The sequence below is a fragment of the Molothrus ater genome, chromosome 10 (genome assembly GCF_012460135.2).
Source record: "Molothrus ater isolate BHLD 08-10-18 breed brown headed cowbird chromosome 10, BPBGC_Mater_1.1, whole genome shotgun sequence".
Taxonomy (NCBI): Eukaryota; Metazoa; Chordata; class Aves; order Passeriformes; family Icteridae; genus Molothrus; species Molothrus ater.
This window is the reverse complement of record NC_050487.2, coordinates 10633367-10652805: the sequence shown is the minus strand read 5'-3', so window position 1 is coordinate 10652805 and position 19439 is coordinate 10633367. Positions and strand designations below refer to the sequence as shown.

The window sequence follows — 19439 nt, the reverse complement described above, 5'->3', positions numbered from 1 at the left end:
CAAACTAGGAAAGGATTCCTGACCCATTTTTCATATTCTGTAGAACAGTATTGGTGTCAGGGTCCTGAGGGGATTGGTAGGCTTTAATGACCATGAGTATCAGTGTCATGGAGAGGGGGGGTAATTGTTTGTGCACTTGTAAATCAAAAGCAGGCTTCTATTACTTTAACATGTAAAGGTAAATTTTCAGAATTGAGTGCATCATGAGAACATCTTGTCATGCTTTTTCATTTGTTAGGTCTCTAAAATGAGTTGGACATGGCGTGTATGAACAAGAGAAGGATTGAACTTGCTTAGATTTGATAGATGGAAAACTATTTGAGATTGTGATATACAGTGCCATAACAGAGGGAAGTCGGTTCATATAGTTAAAGTAAATTTCCAACTTCATGCTTGGATCCAAGAAGGCACTGAGGCATGGTGGGTGATTAGTACAGACCTCTGTTTTCATAGTAATTTTCATGGTATTGAATGTTAGCTATATCACATGACATGGACATGAAATAGTCTTTGGATAAAATTTGGACATCAAACATTTTAGGAGGAAGAACTACAATTCATTCCTTTTTTTTTTTTTCCCTGGTGGGTACTGTAATAAAAATATAGTTCTCTTTCTTTCCTAGCTTCCTTTTTTCAAGTATTCTTATGTCTGCAAAGTTCAATGGCCATTAAAAAAAGAGGTTGAGCATATTGACCACTCTTGTTTAGCTTGCTGGATAACGTTTTCTTTTGTGGTGGGAGAGATGTGTTCAAACAGAAAATTCCTCTGAAGTCTTTTACACTTTAGGTTATTTCTATGACTTTCCATCAGCTGTGGATGAACTATCAGATATACTTAGGTAGCTTCTCTCCTGGACCAGTAAGGTTTATAAAGGATGCTCATTATGCTCTGATAACAGCAGTGTTTTCTCTAGAAGCTGAAATCTGATCTGGAAGTATCTCAGCTTCACTATGTTACTGCATGACAAGAACTGAAGATATGGTGCAGGCACACCATTTCTGCTGCTTTGATCCTGAAGGACTGATATGATCTGTTTTTCTTCCACTTAACTATATCTCAGTTTCCCATTTTCCAAATAATGAATAGCTGACTGTACTGTACATGGGAAATGGGGTGGAGACTCTACATCACCTTATTCTGGGGCCCTTTTTAGTTTTTCTACCATCTTGCCTTACCAATGCCCTTGGTGCAAGGGCTGCTTGCTGTGCAGGGGAGCTGTAGGCACTTAGTGTCTTTGAGAACTTCACTGCTTTGCAAAATGTTGAAGTTGGCTACTGACCCCAAAAGCTTTTGGTGTGGGAAAGTGTTGAGAGAGAAAAAGAGAACAGATGGAAACTGATAGACATCCCACTGCTGTCTCATTTCCTTGGGAAACCAGGCTAAAAATAAGTTGAAAACTTGAGGACTGATACTTTGTTGTGAGTGCCCAATCCTGCCTTGGCAGTCATTCTCACTCATCCAAGAAACCTTTAGGTGAACTCAAAGATCTACTCTTCTTTGAACTGGAACTAAAAGGACAATCTACTGTTTGAACCAAAGGTGGATGTCTTTGGAATGCATGTATTCACTGTGTAGAATACAGAGATACATTTGAGCCAAATGCAAAAGGCGTTGGTGTGTGTCAGAGCATGTGGGGCATAGCAAGAGTTAGTGAATGATTTCTAGTGGAGTTTTGCCCTTTGCTAACATTATATGCAATATGATAACCTTCTTGGTGGTCTGTTAGCTTCAGTCTTCCGTATTTTGACTGTCCACTGTGGACAAGCTCACTGAGCTCAGACTGTTGTGTTTAGAAGGAAGGTACTGCTAAGAAATGGGGCTTGTGGGGGAAGCAAATCAGTTTGTCTAGTCTAGAAAGCATACACTCAATTAATGTTTGAGCACTGGTAATCTGAATGGCATGATATGATCTTCTGAAAGTATCTCGACATAATGATGACACCTGTTATCTTTTAGTTTGACTTTATTCCTTTTTTTTCATTCTTAACTTTCTTGATGTGAGTGAAACAGGAGCACCCATACCTCGTGCTCCTAGACATATGTGTGTGGAACTGCCGGGGTGGAAGGAGCTGTAGTGTATTTTACCATGCTTTCTGCCACGGAAATTGTGCAGGCATTTCCCAGACTATCAAATGTCTGTGCAAAAAGCTTGAAAATGCCTCCTCTGCAATCTATGACTACTCACATCACATTATGATTTATTGGGCTTGAGAATTGTTTCTGTTATATTACTGTAAATAACTCAACCCTGAATTCTGCAACTAAAAATGCTTTGATGCCATTATGTTTTAACTGGGTTTAGAAAACCAGCAAGGTTGAACTGAACAAAATTACCTTTTGGTATAAACTGCTGTAATATTTTTCACCAGACCTGAGATGAAAGGAGCTGTAAATATGGTTCTGAAATTATTCTCCCATCTAGAAGTTAAAAATAGAACTTAAAACTCACTGTAGTTCAGTTGCTGTTATGAGAATTGGGGAAAGAATTAATTGAAGTGCTATGACCTGAGTTAAGCAGGGTGTTATATTTAGATGGTCAGACAAGCTTCTTTTAGCCTTAAAACCTAGAGATCTCAGAACATTATATGCAACTTCTATAAAGTGAAAATAAATACCCATGTTTGTATGTTTCTAGTATTTACAAATTAGGTGACATAATTAGAATTTGCAGGAAAATGTGTGGCAATCTAGAGAGAATAATGATTTTTTCAGTGGTTTGCCTAAGGGCTTTTGATACCAAAATAGTAACAAGATTCAAAGTACAAAGAAGGTTGATTTAATATTTCTTTAGGGAACTGTCCTGAAGAATATGTAACAATCTGCTTCAGACAAGGAAATGTGAACCCAAAGACATTTTCTAAATACCACATTCTTCCAAGCATTCACATATAATTGCATGACTGCCAATGACAATTGCATTCAATTGTTAAAGAAAAATTCTGGCTGCATCTTTGAACAGATGGGTAAAAATGGGGTATGTATTGAGGCCAGAATAAATTGGCTTGCTTTGAAGAGGTCATCAGATTACAGTAATCTTCACTAGCCAAAACAGACCATTAGGCATTTGGAACTATACCCAATACATGTGTTTTTTTGTTTTTTTTTTTTTTTAATCTGATCCTTTAGAACATTCAGCTAACTTGTAGAGGCTGTACTCAAGCCAGTGGTGTCTATGTAGGACATAAGATTTTCCTGTTTGAAGGCAGGATTTAGGGATCATAGACAACTAACAGCTGAAGGAATGAAGCATTTTAAAAAGTGAAATCTAAAAATGAAGAACAGAGAATTCAAGTCTTCCACATGATTTTGTGTGGAATTTGTAGAATTAGTCATGCTTGACACTTCCATATGCAAAATGTAAGTAATGCTTAGCAGCTGTTCTGAAAGAGAATTCTCTTTAAGTTCTGTTTCATTAAACTTTTGTTTGTTCCTGTTCATTAAAAATATTTTGTTTTATTTTTCTCATGACTAAATGTTGTGCTATCTCCAGTCTATAATGCAAGAAGCTGAATTGCATCTTTGAAGCTCCTTAGAGGTTTAGGCTGTAAATGGATTTTGCAATTATAGTGGAAAATCTAAGAAAAAACATTCGGTGTCATACACTGCATCTATTTAGTGTTGTTCTTTTAAAAATTAAGGATATTTATTTTAAAAAAATCCATCAATTTTTGCTTAAATTCTTTCTATATTTTCTAAAGAAAAGGAGAATCATAGAATGGCCTTGTGCCTGCAACGTTCCATTTTGGTACTACAGACCTTTGGAGTCTGCCTGCTTGGAGGATAGTGAAGTCAAGGTTTGGCAGTTCATGGAAGGATCTTTGGTGGGTTTTATGCATAAATTCTGCATACAGTATATACACTGTACCAAACCCACATTTTTGTGTCAGTGCACATTTATTCTCCCCAAACAAAATAATTAATTGATGCCACACATGGAAGGGCTGTGGTGCAGGAGTCTAATCAGAGCGCAGGAGCGAGGCAGTTCAAGCACAAGTAGAGGAGCAGGGGCTGTGTATTTTCACATGAACTCTGACTTTATCCCATATGTCATGGACTGTGTGTGTGCCCCATTTTATCTTTCCTGTTGTCCTTATTTTATTTTTCAGATAAATCTGTTAGGAATGTGTGTGATAGCGAAGTTGTTATTTTCCAGTGTGTTTTAATAGCTACCAATCACATTTTTTTTCTTCCATGCAATTACAGGTGCTAGCCAGAGATTCATGAATCTTCCTGTTCCTTGTCCAGTGTTACTATTTCCATGTTTAGTTCATCTTTACCTTCCATATCAGCTCATAGAGACATCAGATCAGACATTCAAAAATATTTGTATTGCAAATACACAAAGAAGTGCTGTCAAGTGGTATAAGTATATTCTTGCAAACTTCATAGAAAACAAAACCAAAGGGATTCTCCATCTTTTACCAATGTAAGGAATCTGGGTGTTTTTAGCTCTGAAAGTAACTTTTATGAATTCATTTAAATTAATTTCTCCACAAAATTTTATTTTCATGTTCCTTGTCATTAAAGAAATATATATTTTAACTTTTCAAAAAGTAGCCGGCAAAAGCATTTCATTTTGAAACCTAAAAAAATTAGGTTTGAGCTCTGGAAGTAGATCTGTTTCACCATCCTGTCTTCCTTTATTTTAATCAATATAATGAGGTTTGTCTCCGAATTGTATTTTAATTTGTATTTACATGCCTTGCAATCATAGAGGTGTGTATTAAGTATAAGCAATTTTGTTCTTAGTTGACAGTTTATTTCAAATCAGTTTTGTTTGTCTAGCTGCAGAGCATTAACAGTATCAGCCTATTTTGTCATATAACAAGAATATTTTCTTTTTTTTTTCAAGGTTTTTTGAATGATTCAGTTACCAAGTGCATTGTGGCTCTACGCTTGACAGTGGTGGTGAAAGCGAGTACCTGCATGCCTGTGGGGAGCCATGCAGACAACTTCCCCTGCTCAGGCAAAGGGAAATGCATCACCAGGCCAGATGAGGTAAGGTCAACTCGCCAAAACATTCCTGTAATGTGGCAATTCTATGGTAATTGAAACACAGGGCAGATTGTCCTTGGTATTTATACCTTGCAGCTGTGGAACAGGCATTGACATCTCACAGGTGTTACTAAATAACAATATTTATCTGCTGTACCTGAAAATCAAGCACTTGAAGTAAGAAAATAACAGAAATGAGATGCAGAGATTCATACCCTGCCCTAGCAATAAAAACAATGGTTCAAATCAGGTGTAAGGAATTTGTTCTGCATCTTAGAGTCATTGTTGAAGAAAGTTTCCCTAAAGGAGGACCGTGGTGTGGGCACTTGGGATCTCTACTCTCCAGACCAATGTACTCAGATTTGTTAAGTTCTCAACCTTGTCATAGGTTTTAGGTCAGCTTTAATCTAGTGCTTCTCTCTCCACCTCTTAATAACTGCTTACTCAGAGTAGACTCACCAGTGCAATGGAATTACCTGAGCATAATTATGAGAAGAAGCAGAATAGAGTAATTTGATAGTGGTTGCAAGGTTTCCTGTACAGCTTTGTCCTTTACATAATACTGCATTAGGGATTACAATGGCAATTCCACTGGACACTGGGGATTTTGTGTGATCTAGCAACATAAGAAAATAAGAACCAAATCTGTCAAATTTGCACTCTATTCTGCTTTTACAAAACCAGACTGGGTTTTTGTGATTTAGATACTGTATAATCTTTTACCTCCTATACCTGTTATTTTTTATTTCATGGATTAAAAGTCATTTACAGCACAAATATGCACAGTTCATCTTTGGTTTTATTATTATTCCTTTGGGAGATAAAAGCAGTAGTAACTGTTGAGTAAATATTAACAGCTGTGAGCCTGCTGTGAGCACAAAAAATTTGGCATATTGAGTGAATTCACTTGTAGTTCATCTGCTACCATTTTCTGATTTAAATTCTCAATAAGCATGTTTGATAGAAAATGGTGTTTTGAATTGTAACAACAATAATTAAATTGCCACAGTAATCTATACATACGTGGCAGTACTAACATCTGGAATAATTATCTGTTTTAGTTCTCAAAAATGAATTTGTACAATGCTTGAGGTAATGTGTGAACATAATTATTGCAAGATGAATTTAGAAATAAATGCTGCTTTACTATACCAGCTGGCTGGTATCCAAATAAATTATTCATTCAGATACAGTGTTGTATTTCATAGTCCAGTTTAGTTTTTGTGCTTTAATGTATTTATCATTTTTATTTTATAAAGTCAGTATTTTGAATTTGGCTTACATAATATGTTCAAGTTTACTATGCATAACAACATATCAGAATATTGTCTTTATCCAGTTTTTGTCAATTTGAGTGTTGTATCTTTTGTAGATTGCCTCATTTCATATATTTTCGTGTTTTTTGTCCAAATTTATGACTCTAATTTCTTTCTCTTGTTGCATGTGATGTTACAAAATAAGAATAAATTGTTTCCTATATCTATGCAGAAGAATTAATGCATTTCTGTATTAAGGGAAAAGCATATATAGCATCTAATAATTATCCATGTGTTATTATTATTTTAAGATGTAGCAAATAAATAAATTTTTCTTTAAAAAAGACAGATTGGCTTCACAGCAAGAAAGAGAAGCAATTATTTAACTCAAAACAAAGATAAACCAGTATCTGTATGTTCCTACTTGTAATCTTGACATTGGAAGCTTTGTATGTTAAAAGCAGAACAGTGAGTGATGAGAGAGTCCTGCCTTGTGCACATGCAGGCTGCTGCTTTCTCTGGCAAGTGAATAGAAAAAATTAGGATTGTTCATATCTTTCCACTATTCTTTCTCTGAACCTAATAACCAGAAAATTTATTAAGGCGGTATTTTTGGTATAACATGCACTAGGCTGTAGTTGACCTGTGGCTGAAGCTGTGGAACACACAAACCATGTCAAAATCCACTTCTGAAGAGTATCTAGTGATTAATGGCAGTCAGAGATCAAGAATCAGCAGGGTTCTCAATATTTCTAAATATAAAAAATTTATAAAAATTATGTAAATATATATGTATGAGCATTAAAGATATTTATATATCTTCAAATAAAATTTTAACTTCAGAAATGCAATTGCTTCTATTTTTGCTGTCATAAACTGCTCCTGAGTTTTCTAGAACTTGAATAAATGAGGAATGCTCCCAGTGATCCCCTCAAATGCCATCAAACCTGTGCCAGGTGCCTGCTGGGCTGGGGTAGCTTGCCAGAACATCAAATACAGTGACCAAAAGGAAATTAATTTATATCCAGCCTCCTACTCCAGGGGGAATTAAAATGCCATGTTGTCTTTTTGCCTGTCCTGTGTTTCTAAATCCATGAGCTTTCCTTGCTCTTTAGCCTATATTGGTGCATCAGAGAACTTCAGATAGGACCCTGCTTCATGCCCAGCATAAAATAAAAATAGAAGGGCATATTTCATTAAGTAGAATGTTTCTGCCATTGTTTAACTGAAATTATGTGAGATGTGCTCTAAAATGTCTTGATGATTTCCCTAATGATGGAGCAAGCGGCTGCCAAAATTGCATGCTTGACATGACAACCATTGTGTCTGTTTCCCACAAGGCACTTCTTTTTGAGAACATAAACTTTAATTTTCTTTAAATTTAAAATGCACCCTTTGTGATTTGCTGTTTGTTTTTATCCATAATTCATTCTGGTTCTGCACAATCTAGTCTTGCAGGATGCAAAGCAGCTTCTTAGAAGAATGCATAAAAGGCCCAATGCCATGAGCAAGCTCAGAGCTCTACTGGCTGTAGTCATTGCTTCCAGTGCCAAGAAGATGAATGGTTGTCTTTGAGCTTTTATGTACTTCATAGTTTTATTTCAAATCTAGTAGAATGTAAAAGAATGTAGGAACACATCTGCTTATTGGGAAATTTAAATGTAGTTAACAATCTGCAGTGATACAAGCGCGGGGGTTACTGTTATGTATAGAGTGCATTTAACTATAAACAAATGAATTCTGGTCTAACCTGGGAGTCTTGGCCAGTTTTTGCTCATTCCTTGCTGATCTATAACTTGACTTCTACTCAGCTCGATGCTTTCTATAGAGTGTGGTTATGAAAAGCAAAGTTCTAATGCAAAGTTTTGTTTTCAATTCTTGTTGCCTTTGAACGGAAGATAAAATTCATCACCTTGAGTGAAGTTGTGCGCAGTGAGGTGATGCTGAGCTCAAGGGATGCCACTTTCTTCCTTTGTATGAACTTTGTGCCTGTTTTGCTGCTATGCTTGCCACTTGTCCACAAGAGAAACAGGAATGGGTCAGAAGTACAGCACTGGTCTTGGCATCATCACAATATAAATACCACTCTCACATTCATCTACTTGCCTTTACACCAGGATGAGTTAACAGTTAGCAGTTAATGGAAGAGACAAGTTTTGATGTTAACCCAAAGGGGAGAGATTTGCCTCGTGTGAATTTCTGATTTCATGTAAGATTTTGAAGTGAACTTGGGCCATCCATAGATTGTGAGTGCCACAATTTTGCTTACAAAAGAGGTTGTTTCTCTCACAGATTGCTCTATTCCATAACTTTGACTCTCCCATAAAAAATATGGATGGGCTGACTGTGTAAATATGAATTTTTATTGCTAGATTTAGAACCCATTTCACAAAACCTTTACACAAAAAAATATCTGGTCTCTGCCTGCACAGAGAAATAGTATATGGAACTGAATAGCAATTGTTTCCATGTCTTCTATGCAAGCTGGAATCTTTGGGATAGATCCATTTGCTAATAATCTGTAAAAAGTCATTTTATAAAACCCCTCATATATACCTGAAGTTATGCTGTCCTGCATATGGACTCATTTTCCTAAGTACAGTATGCTCTGAAGGATGTAATGATCATGCAATATTTTGTTCAAATGTTACAGTAACTCACTCCGAGTTGTAGTAAATACTGAAAGTCTTTCTCAGTAAGAGAGAGTAGACATTAGTTTTGTTCTGGCCATCTTAACTTCTTTACCATAGTAAAAAAAGGATTTATTACCCTCTTAATTAGACTAGCAAAAAAGTACTATATTCCAGCTATATTTATGATATAGTATAGGTTGTGTTACAGCAAATTATTTAAAAAAATTATTTTATTACCATCCAAAATTATACTATATATTTGCACTTAATCAAGTAAAATAAATGATCTTTTGGTTGATAGTAGATTATTTTGAAGTTTTTACTGACATTAATTCTAGCATATTGGCAGTGTGGAGCTTCTTGACTCAGTTTGGCTCAAATATGCTAGTGCATTTTATCTATTCAGGAAAAAAAAGTAGTATCAATTGGGGTAAGTGATAATAACCTAATCTTCTCCACAGAATAGCTTGTCAGCATCTCAGAACTGTTACCTGTCATTAGATATTTCAGATTGAAGTGTTAAAATGCTTTTCTTTTGCAACTTTCAAACCCTATTTTGTTAAGTACTCTTTATGGTAAATTGATCCCTATATCAAACTCTTGGATAAAACTTTAAAGATAGTTACTGTGCTATGTGAGTATAATAATTTTGACTCTCTTTTGCTTGACTGTCTTTCCTTGCTGTTGAACTACAGCCTTTTTTGGAAACCTGTCATTGGTGACGTGTGAGATACTCAGAACTGTTGGGTGAAGAGGCTGGGGTGAATTCCAGACATGTGTAGACTGTACACTCAAGAAGGGCTTCTGGCACTCCTGATAAATAACATAGTCATGGTTTTGAGTTTTGAAGATGTATCATATTTATTCTTATATAACTCTGCCAGTGTAATAGTTGTAAGGAAGAGTGGAATCTGGAGTTTACTGAGTGAAGTTTTTTATTTAGGTGAAGATGATTATTTTCTACTTAAGTCACAGCTGATTATTCATATGAAGCAAAACCAGAAGCCCCCATCTCTTTGTTTCTAGTTCCATGTGTCTTCTGCACTTTGCATTCCAGTGTTTGTGCATGGGACAGCTGCGTTCCAGCACTGAAGGTCTGGCTTTGGAATAGCTGAGAGTGAGTGATGTTGCCATCTAGTGTTTGAAGAACAAAGATTCAGATCTCATCTAGATGCATACCACAGAGGAGAGAGCTTTCCTTGCTGCTTTTCTTGGAGACTTCCTTGACAATCTTAGTCACCTAAAGAGTTTTTAAATCTGATTTGAATTATTTTATTACCAACAAAAATGTGCCATATCATGCCTCCTGTAGGTACTTTAAGCCTTTAAGAGGTGTAGTGGTCTTGATTTTTATTAAACAGCAAAGTTTAAGGTAGTGAATACACTCAGAAGAAGGCGTATTTTAACAGAATTGAAAGGGGGTGTTACTGCTGCAGTACCACTCTGGGAGCTTGTCATGTAAAGAGTGCATATCTGTAACAGGACTTTGTTGCAGTAAATCTGCACATTATTGATTCTGACAGTTATTTCAGCCTACAAATCTAATTTCTGGAATGGAAGAAAAAATGTATAATGATTTAGATATTATGGATCTGATCTCAGACTCCTTGTCTAGATGAAATGACCCAACATCGTTAAAAATTTAAGCTGAAGAATTGGTGCAGGTTTAGTATTTCAAGGAGTAACTTTGTTCAGTTGATGTATTTATAGCAGCTACTGTTGTTATGAACATGAAAACCAAACCATCTTTGTTCAGAAGTGAATAAAATGAAAACATCATCTTTGAAAATTTATTGTGAAATATGCATCCTCTTTGTTTTTTTAGGCAACATTTTTTTGTGAGTGTGAAGATGCATATAAGGGTTCCCTGTGTGAAGAATTTGATGCCTGTCAGAGCCAACCTTGCCAGAACAATGCAACCTGCACTGATGTAGCACAGAAACATGACAGGAACAATTTCACCTGCAGCTGCCTGCCTGGTAGGTTTTGAATTCTTGAATAATGCAGCTTTGCTTGACATTCGGTGCATCTCTTTTTGCAGAGCAGTGAACTGTGAAACTTCTGATGCCAGAACAGACAGAAAATGCAACAACAACATAAGGGCAGTGGAAGGTTCTTCACTGGTGAAAAATGCCACTGAAAGCACATGTCTGAACCTTAGCCCTGTGAGGGAATTAATCTTAACTAGTGGAATTTTACCTGCTAAAAACACAGGAGCAAAATTTAGTTTACATCAGCTTTTTCTTTGTCAGGGTTTTTTTTTTTCAGAAGTGTTCTGTGACCACCACACATAAGCTTAGGTTTACGTTTTTGGGTTTTTTTTTTTTCAATAATTCTTCTTAATTTTTTAAACATGTAATGACTAATGGTCATTCAAATGGCTCAATCATTGTTAAGTTCAGTGGTTTGTGCTTCTACCCATAATTATTGTATCCACCAAAATTTGTGTCCACACACTAAAAAACAGTCTGGAAGACTAACTGTTGCTATTTAACTATGAATTTCTAAAAAAATATTAATTCCATATGAAAAATATTATAGAAAATTGTAGGTAAGAGTTTAATTATCCTATGTCTCCATATGCAAGTTTCAGAAACATTTATATATGAACATGATCATGCTTCCCAAATTCTGTTAGAAGGAAATGTTATGAAGTTAAATGTCAGCACAAAATGTAGAGATGTAACGATTCTTAGTGTGTATCTCACCAAAAAACTGCTTTCCCCCCCTTCTCTTGTGATTGTTTAGTGCCTCTGTATTTCTAGTCCCTGCAAAATATTTGGGATGCTATTCCCGAATCAGAGTCTCTTTCAGATGGACAAAACATGCACTACAGGTGGTAAAAAGATAGGACATATTTATTTTTATAAATGATTGCATTAAAACTAATTATTTAATAAAACCATGGGTGTCCCCCCCCAAATTGTTTAATTGGGGGGTGGGGGGTGGTTCCCCTTTGTTTTCCTTTTACTCCCCTGCATCAGCTGTCCATGTATGTCCTCTGTATCCCCTTGGGGTCTTTCTCTTCTACACCTGTTCATAGCAGTGATAATCATACCTCACTAGCCTTGAACACCAGCCATCTGGTTAAATAAACTCATGATGGAAGATTATTAATAATTTTTGTAGGGTTCCTTTTAAAACAATAAGACAATGCTGTGTGTAGCATGTAGTTTTTTCTTCAGTCATGCATTCAAGATATTTTCTTGGAAGTAATTAAAAATTAGGGAAGGGGAATGTGTGGTATTTGTTATGAAATTTAGGTATGGAGTGTAGAATAATTTAAATTGTATTTTAAGTTTGTTCATTTTTGGGGGATGTGTTACAGACATCAGACATATGGAACAAAGCAAACTTATGGTCAAATAGTACAGTACACACAATCTGTAGCTTGTGAACTTATAGAAGCTTATTTGGAAGAGTTTGCAACTGTGCTGAGCAGTTCTTCACAGCTCCCACTTAAAATAAACACTCTTCTTGAAGCCCAGAAGTAGGAGCAAATGACAGACATTCAGCATATGCACAAATAATTCACAGTGTTAAGTTCTGTTTAAAGCCTTGCTAGAGATTATTGACTTGGGATTCAAGTTGCATTTGAAAACCATACCAAAATGACTTTATTTTTTTGGTTCGATGAGTACTAATGAGGACCCAATATCTATTGCCAATTCACTGGTGATGTCAGAATATTGCTGTTGGTAAAATACCACAGATGTAGTCTCTAGACTTCTGCTGGATTTGTATGCTTCTCTCATGAAGTATACATTTTAATTAGAAATCTCATTTTGTAAGAAATGAGAGACTGTCCTCATTATATTGGTTAATTTGATTAAAGAAAAATAATGGTACTACTTGGCTGGCTGAGCAGTATGTTTAGTGGTAAACCCTTGTTTTTGCTCCATTTTCTGAATATTGTGAACTGTTTTGTAGGTTACACTGGAGAGCTGTGCCAGTCAGAGATTGATCATTGCATCCAGCAGCCATGCCAGAATGGGGGGACCTGCTCATCCCACCTCAATGGATTCAGCTGTCAGTGCCCTGAAGGTAACCAGCAAACTCCTCTCTAGCACCTCATAGAAAATGCTGGTTTTACTCTAAGTTTTCAATTATATTGACATGTAGATATGTATATTTAATTTTTTTTAAATTGTGCCTTAGCTTGTAATTGTAGGCAGAAAAGAAAATGAGATGAGAAATTTTGGATAATCAGCAGCAGGATATGAAATGTTGTAGGAGTTTAGTGTTTCCGTGTAAATGTGGTGCAGAAATGTTCTTTATTTCTACAATAGAAATCAGGCTCCAGCACTGATGAGAATGGGGAATTTGAGGAGACTCAGGGTGTGATCTGATTTTTATGTTGACCACTAAATGTGTGAGAAAAGATGTCTCCCTTATAGTATTTGCACTTTTCTGCACATGGGCCAGTTGGCTAAAATGTGTGTAAAAGTAATAACTAAAGGAATTATTTCAATCCCAAAAAGTTTTAATTAATTCTCCTTTCCATTTGGACGTATTCCTTTCCTGACATGAAAGCTTCTCACTGATTCTCACTGGTAAATCTTGTAAATGTGAAACAAGGACACCCCAATGCCAGAGTGTGCTTTCATAACACTGTGCTGACTGCAATGACAGATCCCTAAATTGCACATGAAAAAATTATCATGAGTGGAAGTTTTCAATTATGAAGCCTCCTATTAGTTATTTATAATTAAGATTGGAACTTTGAACTAATTATACTTCTGTCCTTCCTTGATCTGTGGATGTTGGTTTTGTTCTACCAGTACTTTAATGCTTGCTCTAAGGGTGCAAGTCTTTGATAACTGCTCTGGTAATATCTATGTGCTTAATAATGAAGATTATTTGTAGTTTCTTCAGGCTGATTCCTTGCTTTTCTAGAGTGCTATGCTTTAACATTTAACTGCTGTGTTGAAGCTGACATATTGACTGCCATGCAGATCTTGCATGTGGAAAATTTTTGGAAATTGTTTTCCTTATAAATAGTAGTGAAATTCAAGAGAAAAAATATTGGATGTTAGACTTGATCTATAATTTACTTGGGATTTCTCTAAGAAATCTTTAAGGAAGACTCAAGAATCTGGAAGGAATGTTCAAAAATCTTTAAGCAAGCAGTGCAGCAAATGATCTTTCCAATAATGTTGGGAAGAGTAGCTACTGGGATTTTTGGTTGTTTTATGTCTGCCATATATGTTTCTGTGTGTGGCTCATTAATTGCTTGCTCCTGATGGCCTGTTAATGAATATGCTGATCATAGCCCAGCTTCTCTCCTGCTGCCCACGGGGCAGGGTCACTGCTGGGCTGAGGGCCCTGCAGGGCTGCAGTGCTGGGCACTGTTGCTTCTTCATTTTGTTCTGGAAGGTCTAATGTCAATGAGCTGAAGAACTCAGATATCTTGTGGAATGAAAGAAAGAGTTGATTTAACAAAACGTATTGCGTAAGTTTACTAATGACTGTCCCTTGATCATTCTTACATCTTTTGAGGTGTTACCCTTTCACAGAGGCATAATTTGGGATCTTTTGCTTGGGTTTTAATCTCTGAAGAGATTCAGTAATTTTTGTAAATACAACAGAGTAGTTAATTGAAAATTGCAGGTGCAGTAACTTGCAAATTTGCCTGCCAACCCCCAATTTTCTAATTTAAGTGAGGTCTCTTGCTCTGCTGCTATTCTGCTCTGCTTAATAGTGATCACTTGTTGAGAAAAGGCTTTTCTTTCTGTACCGCTAATTCAGCACAGTGGGGAAAGGTAACCAAGGAGCTTTATGTTTGTGTAGGAACTACAGTCTGCAGGTATAATACATCTTGGAAAAGGATAAGAAAATGTAGCAAGTATCACAAAAGGAAAAGAAAAAGATGGCAGATAAAGGAATCAGATGGAAACAATGAAGAATGATCTTGAGATTGTGCATTTCTTTTACAAACGATATCTGTAGTTTATAAAAAAGCACATAACTGACAGAAAGCTAGATCTGAGGCCTTGAAAAAGCAGCCTATCTCAGATGTGAACAATTCTTGATGATTCTTTAAACAATTTTACTGTCTTAAGAGTCCTTTAGAAAAGAAAGTTTCATTATGCTTACAGATTCCATTTTCTGTGGGATGCACTGTAGGTTTTAATACCCAAAATACATCAGAAAATAAACTCTTATATGAAGTTGGTGAATCACTTGTAAAGAGAAAATTGGATTTTGTATTTGAATTTGTAGCGAAGAAGCTTTAGCAATACTAAAGACCAAAGAATTTATTTAAAATTTTGACACTGTTACTTTCAGAATAATGTTTGGATCTTGCATTTTCTTACAATTGGATATGGGTCTTTTGATTATTTTATTAATTTTATGTCAATAAACATACATTTAGTAAGTATTACTTTCAAATATTCATGCAAAGGAACATTCTAAAGCCCTACATGTAGCAAACATGCCAACCTGAAAATGAATATTTGAAATTTATATTCAGAATCATTCCATCCTTATCACTCTTAAATATCTCCTCTCATTTTCTTCCACTTATTGTAGTATATAACACACTATAGTATTGACAGTAACATTAATAGATTTTATTTAAACTGCTCGGGGTACTGATCATCAGTTTGGAAATTTGGTTACTCCATTTTCTTTAAGCTTCTGAGAAGTTATGTGTATTTCCAAAATACCCTGAAGTGGAACTAAATACACAAATAATAATTGGAAATGTAAAAAACCCTGATTGGTATAAATAAATGTCATTAGGTTAAATTAATAAACACATATTATTAAATAAATCAATATAAGTTTTAGAGATGTTGAAGCTGGTGATCCTTATTTATGTAGTTTTCAAATTCACAGAAACCTTTGTTGAAAGTTAAAGTAAAAAAAACCCAACTGTATGGAAATTAACTGCTGTGTGGTGAGGAAATGTGTTCCTTCCAGACAAAATTTTGTAAAATTAGATAGAATGAAAGACTTGGTACTTGAAGGTACTTCGCCCTGTGTGAATTTTGCTCATACGATAATATTAAAATGATTTAGTCGTGGGCTGTGTTTTAGAACAAAGCCAGACAGTAATGGGCAAAGTGCAGATCAATTAGAATAAAGAAATAAACTTCTGTTGCAAGATATTTCTGAAGTTCTGTTCCATGCAAATTTAATGTTCTGATGACAAGTATAGATTAACTGCCTTCAGTGTTATAGGAAAACATTAATCTTTGATAAAAATTACTTGCATTCAGCTGGCCAACCCCATCAAACTGGCCTGAGTTCTTGGGCTCTTCCTACATGCTTTATGTGGAGGTCACCAGCTTGGACAAATGGGGCAGAAATATTTTAATTTGGCTTAATATATTTTTGAAAAATGGCAGCAATAATGGATGTCAGTCATCCTCTAGAATAAAAGAAGACAGAGCGAAAACAATGCTATGATAAGGAGTTTAACATATATAGATTACCTGAAATTCACATTTTAACATTGATTTTATTTTACTTTTGACAGTTTGATTTGAGTAGCTGCAGGTAACTACTGCTGGCAACACACTGAGCAAAAGTGTCCTGAAATATCTGCAGGCATTTCTGAAAATACTGGAAAGCAATAAATTTATGAATGCTCTTATAATGGCTTCTGTGGTTTAGAAAATAGAGTTTGACAGCTATAGAAGATGCTAAGTTGTGATTCATACATGTTGATTTGCAATAGCAGCTAGAAAATGCACATTGTTACCATTGTCACCAGTCTTAATTGACTGGGAGAATAGAAATTATTTTCTGGGACTTAAAATAGTTTAAGTTTCAAGGTTTTCACTATTTTCTCTGCTTCATTGTTCATGTAAAAGCCTTTTTCTCTAGTACGTCTTGCAGATGTCATTCTAACTTCTTTAGGTTTACATAGAATAAACCCATTTACAGTCTTGATCACAGGAAACTGGGTCACGCAGCTGTTGCATATAGAAGATTTCCCAAGGTTACTGGTGATCAGAATGCAGAATTTTTCATATTACCATAAGAGAGTTTAATTTACCTGAAGAACATTTTGTCATTAATTAAAATTTTTTATGGCTGTTTAGTTTCTGGTACTTTCCACTAATCTAATGTTTTTACCTGGCGCCTTCCCAAATTGCTCTTATTTTTAATAGACTTCTCCTTAATGCTTGAATGGGTTTAGCCTCTATTCATCTTCATCAAGAAAGACTTAGCTAGAGTGAATTTCAATCAAAATCTTACAGTGTTTTAATGGTTTCTTGATCCTTCTGATTAGTAACTTTTTTCTCTCTACAGAATTGTGATGAAATACCATTTATTTCTATTTCCTTACAAGACAAATTTCTATAGGGAAAATAATAAATTGCTTGTATTTCTTTTAGTGCTTATCCTGCATTTCAAAGTTAAAAGATTTGTAGTTCTGAGCCCTTGCAATTCACAGACCTATTTTTTCACATATTTGTAATTCTTGGAATTGGGTCTAATGTAACATTCAGACAAGTTAGTTGTTCTACAAGCTGTATAAAAGGCAGTTCTGTGGTGTCTTCAGAAAATGTTTGACTTCCTTGACTTGCACATGGCTCTTTTGCTTTCAATAGCCAAATAATTATAATTCCACTGTGGTGAAAAATTGGGCTTTTATTCAGAGCTGTTCTGTCTCTGAAATCTGATCTAGTTTCTGTCACTGCCCTGAAGGTCTGTAGCAATGTATAAAGCATATCACCTAACTTAGGACTGTTCCACTTCCTGACAGTAGCCAAATTACTATCCATGTAAGCACAGGCATTGTACTGTGCATTTTACCAGTATAAATATTTTCCATTATTGCCTTTCCCCTTTACCTTCTATGTTATTCCTAGCTAGATTTTGTATTCAATTCATTCAAATTACCACTAGACTTTGCATTTCAGTCATGTCCTTTTTATGCCAGCAGTGACCTTCAGGCAGGGTTGGGTCCATGTTAGCTGGTTGAAGAGCAGTTCAGGGGATATTTTTCTGCAGATAAACAATGATGATTTTTTTCTTCTGGAATTTGGTTCTGTTTTCAGTCAATACACCTATGAATTTGATTTTTATAGTTATTACTTGCATTATTTGCTTTCAACAATTGAACTAGTGTGGATTTAAGTGTACATTCAGAAATGCCAGAATAATAGATTTCCATATTTTCTGCTTTGAGTATTTTCAGATATTTGACTCATGCTTGAGAATTGAACTTCCAAAATCACCTAAACGCATTTCACAGTGCAGTCAAAGATAGCACAAGGGCAACATGTTTTGGTGTATTTTAAACCTGCATATGTTCTTGAAGTGCTTTGTCACTTGAAACATTAGCCATCTGCCAGTAACCTCCTCTTTGGAAGGAAGATTACTGCAAAGGTTGTATTAGTGTCATTGTGTGACCTCAGATCTCCTTAAACCTTGTTAATCTGGTTTCAGAGTTACTTGAGAGATTTCACTGGACTCGCTGGCTGATCTCCTCCTGGTAATAGTTAAAAGTCCTTGCAGATTCTTTTAAATCTGACCAAGATTTTATTACAACAGTACAGGCTTTGCTAATTTGCTAGTGAACCATTGCTGGAATTACATCCTTGCTCTTGAGGTTTCTGTTCTTTGCAGTTTCTGATGGTTTAGTTATCATCTACAGGAGGGACCTCTAGTACAGGATTCCACAGTGTTTGTTTTTAGGCTCTCTCTGTTCAGCATTGCTGAGCAGGTGTTCCTGACAAAGCCCATGAAGCAACTGAAGCCATAGGACAGCAACATGGGGAGGACAGAAGGCTTTTGCCTGTTCTTCATCTGTGCCCTGCCAGACCTGATTTTCCCTCCTGGTCTGTTGCAGAGTTTGTATGACAAAACTTAAAAGTCCAGTCTTTAGGTTATTTCTTTTCTTTCCATCTTTCTAGCTCCTTTTTTTTTTTTTTGTAAATGAGATTATTTTTCCCATACTTTTCATTCCATAATTCTGATGTAAGACTTATGGATATCTAAGGGAGATGCAGCGTTGAAAGTAATTTTTCCAGAACCTAATATTTTGAAGATGCCCCTAAAATCCAGGTGCCAGTTGTGACCGAAAAAAATCCAAAAACTCTGGCATTCACAGAGCAATTGTGGCCTCCCCCTGTTTTCTTAGTTCCATTGATATAAGTTCTGTTAACTCTGTAAGTAGATCTCTGTAGGATGCTCTGTGTGGGTTACTCACCATTGTTTATTATTCTACTGTGATATTATGAGCTTTTTTACAATGTAAGATATTCCAGGGAATTTTAAGCCTGAAAAGTGATGGTCTGTACAAAAGGACCAAATACTTACTAAAAGCAATATAATTGAATGGGAAGGACAGTTGGTTCTTTTATTTGGAAGAGTTCTAGAATTTGAATATGCTTTTCTGACTTGCTTTAGGATACAATAACCATGCATTGTGTTACTACATATATCATGCATGTATATGTATAGATAGAAGCTGCAGTTACTGTAATTTATTAAAACATAATTCTTCCCTACATCTGATTAAAAGTTCCCTTGCAAGAATATCCTTTTCCTTGTATCTGTTTTTGGCATGGTGTTGCTTTAATAAATCATTGT

General features: G+C 35.6%; 1 protein-coding gene across 1 annotated transcript in view; it reads left to right on the top strand.

Annotated features, from left to right (window-relative positions):
• Positions 1-19439, top strand: part of DNER (delta/notch like EGF repeat containing) — a 108606-nt gene that overhangs the window by 67335 nt on the left and 21832 nt on the right. The window contains exons 5-7 of the mRNA XM_036388931.2: positions 4854-4999; positions 10711-10864; positions 12816-12929. Of these exons, the coding sequence (XP_036244824.1) occupies positions 4854-4999; positions 10711-10864; positions 12816-12929 (414 nt within the window). The remainder of the gene's footprint in view (positions 1-4853; positions 5000-10710; positions 10865-12815; positions 12930-19439) is intronic.